Source organism: Bos indicus, chromosome 5 (genome assembly GCF_029378745.1).
Source record: "Bos indicus isolate NIAB-ARS_2022 breed Sahiwal x Tharparkar chromosome 5, NIAB-ARS_B.indTharparkar_mat_pri_1.0, whole genome shotgun sequence".
NCBI classification, from domain to species: domain Eukaryota; kingdom Metazoa; phylum Chordata; class Mammalia; order Artiodactyla; family Bovidae; genus Bos; species Bos indicus.
The window spans coordinates 97,616,060-97,635,657 of record NC_091764.1 but is presented as its reverse complement, the minus strand read 5'-3'; the positions used below and the strand labels follow the sequence as shown (position 1 = coordinate 97,635,657).

Sequence of the window (19,598 nt, the reverse complement as noted above, 5' to 3'; positions counted from 1 at the left end):
TCCTTCCATTACTTTTGCAGAGTTGACACTTCTTAGCAAATTGGCTTCTACCCTAAACATTTCTTTTATCAACCACACAATCTCTCTTCTAGGCAAAAGCAACACAGTAAAACAAGAACATGTTGCTTTGTCTCAAAGAAAATTACTATTACATTCTCATACCCAAGGAGTAACAGTTTTGGACAGGTTACTAGGTTTGTAAATACCATTTTAAGCCTCTTTATGTTTAAAATAACAACCCAAATCCTGGTAAAAGACTGCTTGTACACTGTGAACCCAGAACAAATGCACCATTTTAGCAGATTCCAAAAGATTACCCTTATGCTTTAAAAGTTGAGCCAACACTAATTAAATCTTCTGGCAACTCTTGAGGTTGTGCTTCATCGTATTACCTCAGAGTGGTTTAATTAAACTGAAATTAGGCTTCTGTCACTCCTAAAATCTACCTCCAAATCTGAACCAGAGTCTCCAGTGGTTTCAGCTGCTTCAACCACATTGTGGTACGGATTTAACTTTCCGAGGCATTCCCAAATATTACAAACCACACTTAGAATATGGGCTACAACAAGAAACAGATGTGGGTTAACCAGAACATTATCTTCACAGATAGGAGGTAATGGCAAACCTTCTGTAGACATGACATCCGTTTTTGAGCAGTTTCGTCAGCTCATTAAATGTCAACACAGGATTACCCATCTTGGAATGCAGCCAGTCTGCTACCAAAGTTGCTGCTGTGCAACTTCTCTTGACTAGACATGTCCGAGAAATAGATGACAACAGGACAATCAGGCACCCATCACGAAATGAACTGGGGGTACTATCACGTTCCAAAGGAAATTCAAACGAACCATTCCTCTTATAATAGCCCAGCCAATACTCAAAATTATCAGTGAATTATTAGTTTATATATTATGTATATAAACAATTATACACTACAGAGGTTAACATAATTAATATATATTAATATATAATTATATATATATGACAAATAGGTATCATTGGGGTTGATTCATACACTCCATAGGGTATAAAGTATAATTTCACAGAAATGGCATTTTTGAAAACAGAAAACAATATATATTGATGACAATAACATTTCAGTCACGCAGAGTCTCACTGGAGTGAGAAGTAAAGAGAAACGCTTTGCACCCAGTAGGGGAAACAGAGGGATATTCTGCATCTGTTTAAGAGAGCAGTAAGAACAAATTCAGTGCTGCATTTAAAGACTTTAACCTACTTCAAGACATTTTAAGTCTGAGTAAATACAAGTGATTTTCAATATGGAAAAAGAAAGTGTCACACTTGCACTAGGTAGTTTTATAGTATTTTTAGAAGGAGTCATGCTTAGAATATCAAACATTTGCAGTTACTATGCTCTTTTACAGACAAGAGCTACAGATTGCTATTGTGATCGGAGCATTCTAAAACAAGAATTACTCAGCAAAACTATAAAACGGAGAACAGATTTTCAGCTGAAGGTATTGTTAAGATGAAAACCAAGACCACCTTAGTCAATTTACTCAACTGCTTCAGAGACACCTCTGAGAACCTCACTGTCCTGGAGCCTTTAATAAACCCTACTGGGAGAAACATCAGCATATTAACAAGTGAAAATTGATCCCTTTCCTCTCACTCAAGAATAACTTATGTACACTCTATTTGGAGTCTTAGTAGGGAAAAAAATTGTCTTAGTAATTAAGGCAAATTACTCCAGTACCAATGAGCATGCCTTATGTCCAGATTCTGGCTTTTAAATACTGCTACTGCTAAGTCACTTCAGTCGTGTCCGACTCTGTGCGACCCCACAGACAGCAGCCCACTAGGCTCCTCTGTCCCTGGGACTCTCCAGGCAAGAATACTGGGGTGGGTTGCCATTTCCTTCTCCAATGCATAAAAGTGAAAAGTCAAAGTGAAGTTGCTCAGTCGTGCCCGACTCTTAGCGACCCCATTGACTGGAGCCTACCAGGCTCCTCCGTCCATGGGATTTTCCAGGCAAGAGTACTGGAGTGGGGTGCCATTAAAAAGAACCATGGCCTCTTGGCACGGGAAATAAGAGAAAGCTGGACTATACTGTTGTTTCAAAAAAGTGAGTTTAAAATGATGGGGACTCCTTACAAAATTAAAGTCCTACTTCTGGTACAGATTGCAAAATGGGATCGATCCCAAAGAGGTATCTGCACCTCATATTTATTGTGGTATGCTTATTCACAATAGCCCAGAGGTGGAACCAACTTAAATGCCCATCAAAAGATGAATGGTTAGAGAAAATGTAGTATAGGCATAAAATGGAATATTATTCAGCCTAAAAAAATGATGGGAATCCTATCACATGACACAAACATGGATGAACCTTGCGGACATTATGCTACATGAGATACAGCCAGTCACAAAAAGGTATCAATCAGTTCAGTCGCTCAGTTGTGTCCAACTCTTTGCGACCCCACGAACTGCAGCACGCCAGGCCTCCCTGTCCACCACCAACTCCCGGAGTTCACTCAGACTCACGTTCATTGAGTCGGTGATCCCATCCAGCCATCTCATCCTCTGTCGTCCCCTTTTCCTCCTGCCCCCAATCCCTCCCAGCATCAGAGTCTTTTCCATTGAGTCAACTCCTCACATGAGGTGGTCAAAGTATTGGAGTTTCAGCTTTAGCATCATTCCTTCCAAAGAAATCCCAGGGCTGATCTCCTTTAGAATGGACTGGTTGGGTCTCCTTGCAGTCCAAGGGACTCTCAAGAGTCTTCTCCAACACCACAGTTCAAAAGCATCAATTCTCTGGCGCTCAGCTTTCTTCACAGTCCAACTCTTGCATCCATACATAACCACTGGAAAAACCGTAGCCTTGACTAGATGAACCTTTGTTGGCAAAGTAATGTCTCTGCTTTTTAATATGCTATCTAGGTTGGTCATAACTTTCCTTCCAACTGCGTAATTCCACTTAGACGAGTTATCTAAAGTAATGAAATCCTGAGAATCAGAAAGTAAAATGGTGTTTGCCAGGAGTTGTTCAATAGGAATGGAGATTCAGTTTTGCAAGATAAGAAAGTTCGAGAGATCTTGAACAATAATGCACATATAATTAGCACCACTGTATGTTTTAAAATGGTTAAGGTGGTAGCTTTTATGTTATGTGTTTTTCACCACAATTAAAAAAAAAAAAAAAAGGACACATGTGAAAAGAACATGGAATCACCTTGATGGTACTCCTATTGCCAATTCTGGGATAATCTTTGCAACAACATAATGATGACAATGGAATGTAACCTGTGGAATAAACTGAACATCCATGGGCTCATATATATAGAAATATGTATGTACAAATATACATGAATAATTGAATAAATAGGAAAGGGGAAACCTCTTCCTTATGAGAGAATTTCAATTAATATAATAGGAATAATGGAAATGGTGTAAGCATTCATTTCCTGGTGATCACTATTCTCTGAGTATATAAAACAAATCTGGGTGAAAGTTTTACTACTCTTGCCAATTTTTTGTTGAAGTCTGCAATTATTTCAAAAACAAACAGGCAGCAGAACTCAACACAAACAGTATTGTACAGGAAACCTGAATTCTATTGTTTTCTTTCTAAGTAGAAAGCTCTATGACCTTTGGCAAATAAAAGAAGCTAATCAGAAAGCACCAAGCACTGCTCCAGTTTAAGAAACGAAACCTGGGTTAGAGAAAATAAATGTTTGCTTGAGTATAGGGAAGTATCCAGAAACCATCTGATGATAATATCTAAACTGTCTGAACAAGGCTTTTTTCCCCAAAGACAATGATACTCTGAAAACACATGAAATACCGTTTCCTTACTATCTGCAGACTAATGAAATCCATTGTAACCCAGAAGAGTTTGGGGTTTTCTCCCCCATATTTTAAGAACAACACTGTAACTAACACAAAAATAGTATTATAAATCTCAACCAGACATAAAAACCAAGTCATAAATCAATCCAAAATCAAAAATGAATGAACAACAAAACTAAATAAGTCTGAGCAAGGGCTAGATTAATAGCAAAGCCTCTAATTTCAGTCCTACTTACTAACTACAATCCTGGAAGATTTCAGAAGTTCAAAATAACAAATGAAATAACAAAACACTAGTCTACTGAAAATCTCAGCACAATAAAAGGGATTCTAACTCCTTCCCTGAGATTATTATTTCAGATCATATCTACCAAAAAAACAATCACAGTACAATGAATGAAGAGTCTGGGAACTCAGAGTTCAACCAAAAAATTAACAGGGCCTGCTTTATAACATTCTTAACATTTAAAACTGAAAACTACATTTAAAGTGGGGGGGGGACGGGACAGACTGAAGGTGAATCCTTTGCTCATTATGGATAACTTTAGGAATGACTATTACACAAATTCCTTAAATAGCTGGTGATAACTTAAGGTGAAAATGCTTGTCATTGTTAACACTGTTCAATGTTTTGCAAATTCCCTCCCAAGAAGTCCCAAAATTGTGGTCCTTGCTATTTATATGACTGTTTAGCCTTTCCAAATCTAATAACAATAAAAATAAAATCTCTATGACCCCATTTAAAGTATATATAATAGCTTCCAAGCTACAGGGAAATAACCGCCTGAAAAATGTTTTACATGGACTCAATTAACATCTACATATTTGGCAAGCTTTAAACAACAGCTTTCAACATTTATTTAAACCCGTCACACATGTTAATAATGAAGTAGTCCGCACAGAGGTCAATGCAAAATCTAAATGAATAGCTTACCAGAAGTTAATATCAGTAAAACTGAGTTACAAAGATACTGAACCTCCAATACGCCAAGTTTTCCTTAGGTGAGAGGAATTACAGGCACAGTATATAAGGAAAAATTTTAAGGAAAAAAAAAAAGTCATGTCATCTGTGATATACATTCCTTCTTAGCAATTCTCCCAAGCAAAATGCTTTATTTGTTCTTACCCTATGATATGCAATTAGTATAAAAAGCACCAGAAAATGTTAAAGCTGGAAGGAACGTCAATATCATCAGCTTCAAATGATCTCAATGGTCAAAATACAAAGACCAGCAATTATGTGAATTATCTATAGTCACCCAGGTAAATGGCAAGATCATGTGAGAACTAGGTCCAATATCACAAAAGGATTCAATAAAGATCTAGAGATTACCTCCATAAGAACTAAAAACTGTTATAAATTGTAAAGAGGTTGACCTCTCTTCTCAAGAAAGTGGGACACTGAAAGTCAGCACTCCTACTACAGGGGTAGAGAAACCAAAGGGACAAAACAGGCACTTGCCAAAATAATCAGACGGTAACTAAAAACAGCTCCCCACATATTAAACGGCTTAATACCAAAACATGAGATGAAAACGTGTAATACGATAATATTTAAAAAATGATACAAGTGCAAGTTCAAACTTGGTCACTAAAATGCTTTCTAAGTACCAACGTGTATCAGATTATCCTAATTTACACAGATAAAATTATTCTAACTCCAAAGTGAGGTAAATGCATCTTGCCTGGTGAGACTCACGGGTCTGTTGCGGCAGTTCAGGAAAAGTATGATTACATCTATCATCAAGCAAGTTTCTCTCATCATAAATATGTGCAATAATTACTTTAGAGCCAAAGTAGAGTGGATAATGAGATGACAGAGCTTATAATTGGATGATGTACTACTCTGCCTACTGCAGATTGTAGAAACAAGTTTAAAAATGTTGTTAGAAATGTACATCAACTTTCATATAGGTATGAAACAGGTAATTTTCATACAGAAGCTTAAAGATGTACATAATCATTAAGATACATCCCAAACAGAAGAAATATAATGGGAGAGGATCATGTTTACAACTCTATGAATACAGGCCCCAAATCCAGGTGTTGTGTTGAGCTAAGGAATCTAACAGTGGAATTTATCAGTATAATGTTGAGAATACATGGGGAAAAAATCTACATATTCACATACATATATACTATGGTAAAGTAGTAGGAATGGGCAAAGATTCAGATTATTTAAGTTCATTATCTTGAACCTTTTTCTAAAACTAGAAGTAAAATAAATTTTACAGATCAGTGTTATAAACTGGCAAAGATTTAAAAGGAAGAACTTGTTGGTACTTGTCATATACTCAGGAGAGCTTTACCTCAACAGATGAGATGATTAACCCAATAATGATTAGATTATTATAATTTCTTAAGGAGCAATTAATCTAAGAAACAAACAATAAGGAAAACCATCATAAATGGTCCTTGTGTGTTTCAAGAGACTTTCACAATACTCAGGCTAAAGATGCCAGACAAAGAAATTACTTTAAAAAGAAATCTGAATACTTGGGAAACAAATTTCTTTATAAGAGTACTGATTAAATAGAGGAAGCTGTCATGAGAGGAAAATGTAGCCCTGCAATTTCAGGCTTAAGACTATGAAACAGAACATTCACCAAAGGCCAAGTTTTCAGTACACATCCTACACAATAATACCCTCTTTATTCAAAAGTTCCTTGGTACTCAAGGTTCTAATAATCTCTGTTTCTCTTTCCCAACAGAATTGTGCCAGGCATAACTAGATTTTGGAGAAACTATCTATGGACGCTGTATTCTCTAAAATAGCGAAATTTATAATAAGAGATTTGAAAAAAAATTCTACATGTCTTTGACATAGATCAGAAAAACCTTTATCTCCACTAGCTCTTGCTGCATTTGTCAGCATAAGCTCTGAAATAAAAAGGGGAAAAAAAAATAACAAGTATATACTGAGAAAATAAATCATGAGAAAATCTCAGAGATTTTAATACTAAAATCGCTATGACAGTATTATTATTTTCAATAAAACCAGTGATTGAAATCACATTAGTAATGTCAAGTTAAACTGGTATGTAAAAATCATCCTCAAGAAAATACAAGCTAACAGTATATTCTTAATTTTATATAAATATTTTAAACTTATAAATTTTCTCTGATATGTCTTCACTATTGGTAAGCAATACTGCAGGCCAGTAGTGCAACAAATGCTTAATGCTTTTGGCATTAGGTGGATCAAGAAACATGAGAATATTGTTAAGACACAATGTGCTTCTGCCTACTGTAAGGCCTTACAAAACAGAAATTAAGGCTTGTTTAATGTCACCTACCAGAAAAAAGAAACAACCTTTTTGGCTAATGCTTTAGTATTTATTATCAGAAAGTATTTCAGTATTTATTATTCTAACACCTGAGTGGAGGGTAGAGGGGACCCCAGTGCAGACAAGTAAACTAGAAGCCTGTGTGTAAAAGGTGATGAAATGATTTGAGCATAATGAAGAAACATAAACAAGCACCTACAGTTAAGTGGTCCCTATCAGTTCACAAATACGAAAATCAGACATACACTCACAGGAACATTCTTAAAGCACCAGTCAATACGATGATCGTCTTTTTTAAAAAAGAAAGGAAGAAAAAAAAAGACATCATTAGCACTTCACTATACAGCATTGCTCTCTGCGGAAGTTGGTTATAAATCTCAGGTAAACCTATTTATTTTTTCTTGCAACTCTGGACAACAGAAATGAAGTCTGAAATCCAAAGCTCCCTATTAATTTTCTCTGGTTTCCCCCAATCCTCAGACTTAGCTCCCCAACATATCCAGCACCTGGTTACATCACCACTTACCAAAAGAAGTGAGTGAGAACCTGATCTAAGTAATCTCCACTGAGGGAGCAGAGAGCATAAATGAATGAACATTTTGAGCTCTTCCCATAAGATCCACGCAAAACACAAGAGCTTACTATGCCTTACAGTGCTACGTGATCATTTACCAAACCCCTATTTTTAATTCCCAAATGTACTGGAAACATACAACCCAGGTAAACTTGAAGTCTTCCAGAAGAGAACAGGGCCACTACCACTGTAATTTACTATTTTCTTATACTCCCAGGAAAAAGCACCTTTCATTCTTAGGCATGACAGAAGAAGAGGGGAAGCTTTCTAAAGAGAAGAGGACTAGCAAGGAGCATGTGACCTAGACTAGGTCAGATGAGCACTAAGGATAAGTTGATTACTTGCTAGCCAGCAAGTAATCTAAGAAAAGAGAGCATTTTTAAAATTATGTATCTTCCCAAAAGTTTTAGTCGACCTACTATCAAGTAAGACAAGATGAAAAGCTGGGGTCACAGCTGCTCCTATAATCACTACTTATCTCAGAGTAGGAACCTAACAGTTTTTCTTCCTCACTTATGCAAAACTGATTTAGATGGACAGCTGTGCTCTTTCCTTAGTTTGTCATATACCAGCAGTTTTAGATAACAGTATCAGCTCTATTTCCCAGATGCATCTGTAAAAAAAAAAAAAAAAAAAAATTTTTTTTATACTGTAATTGTAATTAAAATTACAAATGCATTGAATGCTCAATTAGGGAAACTTCATCAGAATCTCCAGGGGAAAAAACAAGGGGAGGTCTTTGTGTGTATGATTTGGTAGAAGCAGATGTATCACCAACCCTGAACAATCTGTCAAAAAGAGAACAAAGAACAAATAGCAGTTGTGTTCCAATAAACCTGGAAGAAAGCTGACTGCCAAAGAATTGATGGTTTTGAACTGTGGTGTTGGAGAAGACTCTTGAGAGTCCCTTGGACTGCAAGGAGATCCAACCAGTCCATCCTAAAGGAGATCACTCCTGGGTGTTCACTGGAAGGACTGATGCTGAGGCTGAAACTCCAATACTGTGGCCACCTCATGCGAAAAGCTGACTCATTGGAAAAGACCCTGATGCTGGGAGGGCCTGGGGGCAGGAGGAGAAGGGGACGACAGAGGATGAGATGGTTGGTCGGCATCACTGACTCAACAGACATGAGTTTGAGTAAACTCTGGGAGATGGTGATGAACAGGGAGGCCTGGAGTGTTGCAGTCCATGGGGTTTCACAAAGAGTCTGACACAATTGAACAACTGAACTGAACTGACTGAAACCTGGAAGAAGAGAAGCAGATCTGAAAGGAAAGTTTAAGGATGATGGTACAACTCAAGGAAGAAAAAGGAAGTGAGAAAGCAAATGACATCACATATATTAATACATATACACAGCTCAAGAGGCCAAAATTAACCCTAATTTTTAGACCTACTGCACTTCCCACAAAATAAGAAAATAAATCCTGTAAAATATTCTATATTGTTATATGATATGTATGCATTTTTACTCTTAAACACTGTCATTCAGAACCTCCATAAATTCCCATTTTTCTACCTGAATCTCTTGACTTCTTGTGATTTCAAATAAATTTCTCTAAATAAAGTGACCTAACATAGCCTAGACAGCATATTCAAAAGCAGACATTACTTTGCCAACAAAGGTCCACCTAGTCAAGGCTATGGTTTTTCCTGTGGTCATGTATGGATGTGAGAGTTGGACTGTAAAGAAGGCTGAGCGCCGAAGAATTGATGCTTTTGAACTGTGGTGTTGGAGAAGACTCTTGAGAGTCCCTTGGACTGCAAGGAGACCCAACCAGTCCATCCTGAAGGAGATCAGCCCTGGGATTTCTTTGGAAGGAATGATGCTAAAGCTGAAACTCCAGTACTTTGGCCACCTCATGCGAAGAGTTGACTCAATGGGAAAGACTCTGATGCTGGGAGGGATTGGGGGCAGGAGGAGAAGGGGATGACAGAGGATGAGATGGCTGGATGGCATCACTGACTCGATGGACGTGAGTCTGAGTGAACTCCGGGAGTTGGTGATGGACAGGGAGGCCTGGCATGCTGTGATTCATGGGGTCGCAAAGAGTCAGACACGACTGAGCGACTGAACTAACTGAACTGAAACAGTCATAATAAGCTAAGAAAGATAAGATCAAATAGGGAATTTTTAAAATCCCTATGAAATAAAAAATCACGTTCTCTTCTCTGATGTAAACTATGTGCTCCTGCCTTATGTACACACAGTCCTCTGGGACACATGGGCCAAAACTGTTTTTCTAAGAGTAGTAACACATATACACTCATGGAGAGTCCAGGGTGGATCAACAATTCGCAATTCGTGAACTGGAGGGGAATGGTGTATAATCTGTACCCCAATGATGCTCATGGCCTGTCTGAAAAGTAAACTCACAACCTCTGTCTCAGCAGCACTGCACTCCAGCTGCTAAAAATTTCAACACTAACATGGATTTAGAGGGGGTGAGGGCAGTGAAACACTAACAACAGGGAAGACTTTTGTATAGTCAAGTCTTTGTGAAGTTTTCTATTAATGGAAACCAGCTGCAAGAGCAGAAGATGGTTTTCAGGACTTAAGCCCAGTGGAATGGGTTTTTTTTCCTATTCCAAGATTCCAACCTGAAACGAAGGCCCTTTATCTCATTATTCCCTGAGAGTCCCTGTCACTCCCAAGAATTACCTTTCTAAAGTAACTGCTCTATAGCCCAAATTATCTATTACGAGATGCGTGCCGTGGCTTTGAAGAGCCATTCAAACCTACACCTTATATGAAATCATGTGTTCTCCAAAGAAACACTGTGATCAAAACTCTGTTTTAAGTATGTGACCCACAAGACCTCTAGCAGAGCCCAATTTAAAGTTGTAGAATTCAGACTTCACATTCATTATCAGGGATTTTCACCCTTTACAAAACAAAGTAATAAAATACTCACATATAGTGGCTGTTTCCACCATAATTCTATTCTGACTGCCCCAACGTAGTTCTATGATTTGTTAAATATTTTCCCTCAAGCCGTGGCTAATTAATTTTTCTCCCACATAGCTCATAAATCAATTTAAAAACAGTTTGCATGTAACCATCTTAATAGTTAATATATACCACAAACTTCCCCAACACCAACAAAGAGTATGCTTTGTTTTCCTGACAATGACTACCAGCTCTTCCAGTATCAAGCCTATTTAACATCTGATTTGCGCAAACTACCCCTAGGAAATTCAGGCAGTGGTTTTACCCATAATGAGAAAAATCATTCACATAAGCTTTTTAGACTAGAAATAGATGAACACCTATTTCTCATGTAAATTTAACTCAGAAATCTTCTGGTGAGTTGGAAGAAAAGATGTTAATTCCTATAATCCTAAAGGTTGATTAAAATATAAGACACCTCTGGCAACCCAGTGAAGAGACAAGAATATCTGCATCAGATCACCATCAACTCAAAAACCCTTATAAAAGTGGTTTTAAAGTGAAAAAGCAAGAAACAAACCTCAATTTTGTCTGTTTTGGCATCTCCCCAGTATATTTTGCCTTCATCATAATCCAAGGCTAAACCATTTGGCCAACCAAGAGAAGTGTTAACCAACACTACTCGATCAGAACCATCCAAAGCTGCTCGCTCAATTTTCGGGATTTCTCCCCAGTCAGTCCAATACATGTACCTACAGAAGTATACAGAGTATGAGCTAAAAACGGACAATAAACTGTAAATTTCAGATATCCTGAAGGTGAGATCCAACCCTTTTGTACATTGGTTACCAGTTAACATCTACAGAAGGAAAAACAAGATTTAAAACATACAAAGAGTCTGTTTAAGACATTTATAATTGCAGTGTCTAAGCTTGTAAAAAATTTTTTCAGATCAAACAGTGTTTTCTAGGACTGATAATGAAAAATGCCTTCCAATAATGAGATTCTATGTTTAGGTTTTTTTGTGTTCCTTACCAGGAACAATCTTCTCTCTCTTGCTAGCTTATTATCTCTGACAAAAAAAAAGGTTATCCCAGTAGTAATATTCAGATGGAAAACCAATTTCCCCAAATAACTAACTCTTCTCGTAGCACTGATTCTTGTGGCTCCTGAAAGTTTAAGGGGCTCAAAGGCATTGGCATGCACTGAAGTGTAATAATCTGTCATTATGTTCACCCTCAGGATGAATCTCACATTAACAAATAACGTTGATGAGTATGTAGAAAGCTGTGTTTCCATGGATCATGGTCAGGGTGTAATAGCCAAAAAAAAAAAAAAAAAAAAAAAAAGGAAGACAGACCAGGCGTATAGCTGCACATCCTGACCAAGTTTTAGAAATCAGGCCATTCATATATTTAGGGACATTTAAAAAGAAACATATTCTTTACCAAATCATCCTAGAAGTACTGAAAATGAGATGAAATTAAATTTTCTAGAGGAAGAGAAAGAGTTCTGAAAACAATTTCTCTCCATATTTTTCATGGTCATGATACAACCTTGGCAAAATCTGCAGCCAACACCCAAAGTCAGCAAGTATGGACTTAATTTAGAAAGAAAACGTATTAAAAACATTCAGGGGAAAAAACTAGCAATTCATTAACTTGAGGTTTTATTCCAATCACTGTATTCTAAAAATGCACAGTCATTAAAGAACTATTTATTGGAAAGCAACATATACTTCATGTTGTTTTTGTCAATGTTTTGGGTACCTGCGGAAATAGAAACCCCTGGCAAAATTTTCTGTCAGTAGAGCCTCTTACCCAACCATGGGATCTAGCACAATAGCCCGGGGTTCCTCTAAGTCCTCTGAAATCAAGATCTTCCTCATGGTCCCGTTGAGCCTTGTCACTTCTATCCGATCAGTGCCAGTGTCTGTCCAATAAAGATTTCGGGCAACCCAATCAACAGCAATACCATCAGGATGGGCAATTTGGGCAGTGACCACAAACTGACTGCCAGATCCATCTATGAAGGAGCGGCGTATGGCCCTCACTTCATCATCAGTCCAGTAGATATAGCCTTCCACGGGATCATAATCTATGGCAATGGCATGGCGGATGTCTTCTAACTGTAGAACAATGTCAGTGAAATCTGGTGTATCCAAAGAAATGCGTCTCAAGTCTGTCCTTCGGGCTAGAAGCAGTAATTCAGTGGCACCTAGAACAACAAAGGGAAAAACAATGAAGAAAAAATGGAAACCCACAGGCCAAATTTAATCTCTAAATAAAGAATGCAGAACTTTTTCAGGAACTGAAAAGCAATGAGTATAAAAGGATACTAGGGTCTATTTTGGGTAGAATAGAAAGTAATGCAGTAAAACAGGAAGAGCTGGACTAAGAGGTCATGCTCTGTAATGGCTGAACTCTCCAAAACAACGTCTGATTCTCTCTCTGGCTTCATTCATTACATAGCCCCTGGAATTAAGAACAGCCACTTAAAGGTCAAATGAATATAACTAAGTAATGACTAAGAAGCTAAGTAGCTAAATATTAGAGGAAGTATAGGATATATGTCCTTTGTTCAAGAAAGATGTTTAAAAAGGTAAGGAATCCAGGACAAGGATCTTTTGTTATTAATGAGAATGTTCTAAAATTGGATGGATTGTGATGATTGCACAACTCTGTAAATTGACTAAAAATCACTGAATTATACACTTGAAAAGGCTGAATTTTATGATATGTAAATTACCTCAGTAAAGTTGTTTTAACAAAAAGAACTATAGGGCAATGTCTGACAGAACTAAGGACAAAAGAGGCTATGGAGGAGCAAACAGTAGCAGAAGAGAGAGGGAATGTGAGGGGAGGTAACCAAATAAATGTGACCCAGTGGTTCAAGGTGAGACCTGTGCGTTTAACAGAACTGATTCAAGCAGTTATACAAAGTCAGGCAAAACACCTCATCTCTCTAAGCCTGATATCTTCATCGGTATCTCATAGGGTTGCTGAGAGACTTAGAGGAAATAAATATAAAACTCAAAAATGTACCAAATACAAAAGTACTCAATAAATACTAGCTAATACATTATTTTCTAATAAACTCTTTAATTTTTATTTCACTGAGTTTTTAAAAACAGATTTATTTATGAAGTGTTTTAAAACCAAAGCAGCAATCAATAAAAATACAGCTCAGAATGAGAACATTACCTCAATCTTGTTTGTTTTGATTTTAAATGCTCAAGTCAACCACTAGCAAAAAATCATCTAACATTATATAAAAGCTAACAAAAAGACAGCAAGCAAGTTGACATCTGGAAAACGATTCCCAAACAAAGAAATGAGTCTGAAAGAAAATACTGATATTAAACTTCAAGCATTAATCTGGAATTATAGTAGAAAAAATTAAGGAGAGAAGAAGCTCTCAGCATCAGCTTTTTGACTCATGGATTAATTATAAATAAACCCTACCTTGGAGAGAATATAGCCCTAAATGCCACAGTGGACACCAAGTAGGAATAACTTTATAAAATTCACTGCCTCCGCTAACTACTAAAAGGAGCCAGCCATAAACTCTTCAAACAAAGAAGTCTTAGAAAGTGAAGCTGTTAATTTGGCAAGGGGATCAAAACAAAATAGTTAACTTAAGGCTGCTGCTGCTGCTAAGTCTCTTCAGTCGTGTCCGACTCTGTGCGACCCCATAGACAGCAGCCCACCAGGCTCCCCCATCCCTGGGATTCTCCAAGCAAGAACACTGGAGTGGGTTGCCATTTCCTTCTCCAATGCATGAAAGTGAAAAGTCAAAGTGAAGTCGTGTCTGACTCTTAGCGACCCCATGGATTGCAGCCCACCAGGCTCCTCTGTCCATGGGATTTTCCAGGAAAGAGTACTGGAGTAGGGTGCCATTGCCTTCTCCAAACTTAAGGCTACTACATGCCAAATGTATATCTGAAATTAAGATGCTCATTAAACAGGTACATTTGCACTGCTCTAAGGCTGTAAACAGACCACTATGGCTAAAATAAATCCACTATTTTAAAGTCTACATTTTTTAACAAAAAAGCAACATTACATAAACCTTTTGTTTTAAATTGAAACCAGATTATTGTTTGCCATGGAAACGTGTCACAAGAATCAGCCAGTTTCACCTCTGACCAGGAGGATAATTTATCAATGCCAAGTCATGACAAATACCCTGTATACCAACTCAATCCCATCTCTCTGACTCCCTGATCCCCTTGCCAGAAACTCTACTGCTGCTGCTGCTAAGTCGCTTCAGTCGTGTCCGACCCTGTGCGACCCCATAGATGGAAGCCCATGTCCCTGGGATTCTCCAGGCAAGGAACTCTAACCGACTCCTAAATAAAGGCTTCTACTTTTCAGAGTTAGATAAAGAAGCCACTGCTACATACAATTTTCTTACCAGGTCTTGTGGCTAGAGAACCAGATGGTGATCCATAGGGTTAAGAATGAAGAACAACATTCTCTTTAAGAAGAAAAAGAGAACTGGCATTCTCCCAAACCAGAAGGACCTTGAAATGTCCTAAATCAGAACATTTCTCCAACATGCCCTCTCTACAGGGAACTGAGAGCAAGGAGAAGAGGCAGTGTGGTGGTTAAGTACAGCAACAGGCTGCTTTGAGCAGAACAATAATGAATTCTTTTCTTCTTCTGAAGGCACTTCTCTATTGTTAAAAGGCAATTAAAAATATCATTCAATCATTTTTCAGAAAATGTATCTATCCCATGATAGTCTTTATAATTAAAAGTTGTATAATATACATCTTTTCCTTGCAAAGGTTATTTACAAATGTTACTTGTTAAAAATATATTCTTTATGAGAATATTCATTTCCACAAGAAGCAACTGTGATATTCATGACTGAGATCTAACAAAGAAGAGAAATGGCACCTATTTTTTCCCCCAAAAACTGCATGTTAAAAATTCAGCTAAAATACTAAAATAATTTATAAAACAACATTCAAGAGATGCCATAAAATGCAAAACACTCCTATTACATAGGCAACTGTGAAGACTGAGGGATTAAGTGACTAGTCTCCCAAAGCACTGTAACTTACAGAGCTTATTATAGAGAAATAAAATAACCATATAGAATCCCAACTGCTATCTAAAATTCTTCCTTCTTGGCAACCAACTTCTTACCATCTTTGCAGGTTTTTCCGTTCTCCAGGAGTGTGACCCCAGTTGGGCAAGCACACTGATAAAAAGGCTTGACTGGAGACATCAAACACAAGTGGGAACAACCACCATTATCAATTCCACATGGATTTGTAGCTGTCAAATATAAATCACACTGATTAATACCAATGATTATGGATGACCTCCCCCACTCTAGGTACACAAAGGTTAACGACCATAACATAAGCACCTCTGATAAACCAAATTATTACCAAATGTCATCTGGGTGCTTGACGACCAGACCATCTGCAAGGAAGGGAATTAAACAGTGAAAAATCTACTTAGCATTCTGTATCCAAAGAGGAATACACAAGAAGTAAAGCAGGCTGTCCCTGCCCCAAAAGAGCTTGCAATCTAGCCAGTAAGCCAAAATTCATGAACAGTAATAATGGAAAATACTACACAACAACGAAATTGAGATCTTGCACATTCAGACTGTAAGTAAGTATAGAGTCAATGGGAAATAAAGCACTAACAGATTGGAGAACTGAAGAAAAGCTTCATAGTAGATACAGGCATGGCAGAAGCCTTGAAAGACAGGAAGGACAGACAGGAGGACATTTAAGTGTGGTAAAACCACACGAATGAAAGCTTGGAGGCTGTACACTGTGTGAAATAGGAAGGTGATCAGAGTAACTGAAGTTAAGATTTGACTAACAACAATAAAAGCTGAATGAGCACAGAGAAGGGAATGTCTGTGGTGGAGGCACGGAGAGTCAAGAAAAGCCACACTGTGGAAAAGATTTACATGGAAAAGGTAAGCATTATGGATTTTAAAAGGGGAAACTTAGAACCAGAGATTAATTAGAAAATCTGAAGAAACAATAGAAAAGGATGAATTTAAACAATATTCAGAGAAAAATCAACATGGAAACAAAAAATATGAAAAAGGCAGTATCACAGATAATTGCAAATTCTCAAACAAGTAAAACATAAAGGATCAACAGTGCCATTAAAAAGCCAACAATGAGAATAAGACATTTATACAAGTGACTAACATTCTTTTTTTTTTTTTTACAAAAGATTAACACAAACATTTTAAAACATTTTTATGAACTCATGATCACTGGATTCCAATATGACACATTCAATATTTGACTATCTCCCCTTAAATGGAAAGAGCTAATACAAAGTAATGCATAATCCAAAAGCCCTGCATTTTTGGCTCTGGAATACAATCTGAAATACACTCAGACACATGTCAGACATTTATTTACACACAAGTGCCAAACACTTAACATTCTCTTGCAAGAAACTGTTGTCAGCAGTCACAGTCCAAATCATTATAAAGGGTGACCAGAAACAGAAGAAAAAGGAGGGGGAGATATACACAGAAAAGGGATAAGCAAGTACTTTACTGAAGCAACCTGAGGTACTTAAATGAACCAGTTACATTAATAATTACATTAATTAATAATTAAGAGGTTTCCATTCAAGGAAAGTGTCTGTTTCTAAACATACAATGGACGAAATCACTCATTAGTGAGAAATAATATGAATACAAAATGTATTTACACAGAATCTTAATACATGAGCTATCTCAATTTTTTTTTTCCTCTCTCTTCTTTACCTTCATAACCCCAGACTAAAACAAAGGGCTGAGGTGGTCTGCAGCGATAGATACTAAGCTACAAATGGTTTAGACTATTGTCTACCTTGAATTTTGACATTTTCCCAATTTTTTATTCCTTCCCACTCTGAATACATCCTCTCTCCTCTTGCCCCCTCACTAAAGCCAGACATCAGAGGGCTACAAAGCTATTCCAACTTGCAATTTAAAAATCAAGATCACTTACCATTTGGCTGCCTCTGTTGGCTGAAGACATGTATATCCATGGGAGAGAAGATGTTAGAATGGATTTCACGCAGACCCTCGCCAGTGTACTTGTTGCAAGCCAAAATGGAATGTGTATTCCAGTCAGTCCAGTACAATGTGTCCTCAAATAACGTCAGGGCAAAAGGATGTGGAAGGGAACCTTTAACCACCGCCTGCCTAGTAACCCAAAAAGAAAAGCGCAAACATTTCTAAATTTTCTTTTTTAATCTAAACTTTATTGCTCCCACTGAAATGGTCTTGTAGTCCACATTAACACATACAAATCCTGGATAACATGTACCTTAAGGTCAAATATACCTATGAAAAATAGTCACAGAGTAAATTCAAATTTATTTGAGTTCATGGTGTGCAAATTCCCCAATCAAGAACGGTTTCTAGCTTGGCACCGGGCGCCAGGCGCACTGCAAGCAGACGAGTGAGAGCTAACGTACCAACACTGCTGTCGGTTCCCATCTCTCACCCTCCCACATGATTCATGTCATCAGAAGGAGGAAGGCCAGCAACATGAAAAATCCCAGGGTTTGAAGAAGTCACTGGGAAGTAGTTTTAATTAGCAGTAAGTTTCTCCCTTCTTGATGTGGAAGAACAAATAATCTGAGCCTATTTCTTCGGTCACTTTTTATGGCTTTCATAAGTGAAGAGTAAAAACATGCACATGAGGCTAGAAAGGCATTCTGGGAGAGTTCTCTCTGCAAAGCCCAGATTAGCTGCAGCAAATGATCATCTTAGCTGGCTTTCTGCTGTATGGTTACTTCATCCCCACAAGCCAAGGGGCAAAGAGGAAGCCCAACCACTGGCTGAATGTGTTCAAGAGACAAAGCAGATCCCCAAATTCATAAGCAATCCTAACTATATGGAAGGAGAGGTAGACAGCCTGACCAGTACTCAAGACACAGAACTGTGCAGTCTCACGGAGAGTTATGTAAATAAGAAAATTCTTGAATAATGAATAAATCACATTTAAGCCACAGTAATAAATTAAGAAAATAAATGCTTTGATATTTTCGTAATACCAAATCTTAATATTTTCATAAATCACTCAGCGAGGAGAGAAAGAGGAAAATGTAAGCAATTAAAGAGAAATAAAGGATAACACACTCAAAGACAATCCAACTTTTCGGTCCGTAAGGTTATCTGATGATTTCTAATACCTAACAGACCACCTATACTAAATTAAAGAGCAGTAAGATCATTTTCATCTAAGCAGAATTACACGGAATGATTCTAGCCTAAAGTGTTTAAAATTTGAGCCAGATTTTTCAATAACTGAATTCAAGATTAGAATGACTAGTTTCACAAACTTTCTATTTTAAAACCTCACAACTATGCCACCCATCACCACAATTTTCTCCTCTCACTTTTCTTAACTCTCACTTCCCTAGCATATTACTTTCTCTCTCATTTCCCAATAACAACTGTCACAATGTCACGATGTCTACTTCTGAAGTGGACTTTCTTTCACTTTTTAAATGAACAGCTTTATAACATTTACGATTGTTACTATGTGAGTGATACCATAGTTCAAGTTCAAATTTAAATAGGCTTGCACCCCACTCCAGTACTCTTGCCTGGAAAATCCCATGGACGGAGGAGCCTGGTAGGCTGCAGTCCATGGGGTCGCTAAGAGTCAGACAGGACTGAGTGACTTCACTTTGACTTTTCACTTTCATGCATTGGAGAAGGAAATGGCAACCCACTCCAGTGTTCTTGCCTGGAGAATCCCAGGGACGGGGAAGCCTGGTGGGCTGCCGTCTACGGGGTCGCACAGAGTCGGACACGACTAAAGTGACTTAGCAGCAGCAGCATATTTTACACTTAAGTATCCCAAAATTCATTATGGTAAAACATAAACAGCTGCCAAGAAAGTAAAGTAACATGATTGAGAAATATAAGTAATACTAAAGATGAAATTACTTAGGCTTTCATTAGACATCTTAAAGTATTAGAAATTACATTATCAGTTCTTTGAAAGACTTTGGGGAGGAAAAAAAGTCTAAGTCCTTTGTA

The 19,598-nt window shown here is 37.6% G+C and overlaps 1 protein-coding gene across 4 annotated transcripts in view; it reads right to left on the bottom strand.

Moving 5' to 3' along the window:
• The window catches only part of LRP6 (LDL receptor related protein 6), a 178,359-nt gene that overhangs the window by 62,704 nt on the left and 96,057 nt on the right, over nt 1-19,598 (bottom strand). For all 4 annotated transcript variants that reach the window (XM_019961541.2, XM_019961542.2, XM_070790068.1 and 1 more), the window contains 4 exons: nt 17,551-17,747; nt 15,719-15,850; nt 12,383-12,779; nt 11,143-11,314 (listed from right to left, as the gene is read on the bottom strand). In XM_019961541.2, the coding sequence (XP_019817100.2) occupies nt 11,143-11,314; nt 12,383-12,779; nt 15,719-15,850; nt 17,551-17,747 (898 nt within the window). The remainder of the gene's footprint in view (nt 1-11,142; nt 11,315-12,382; nt 12,780-15,718; nt 15,851-17,550; nt 17,748-19,598) is intronic.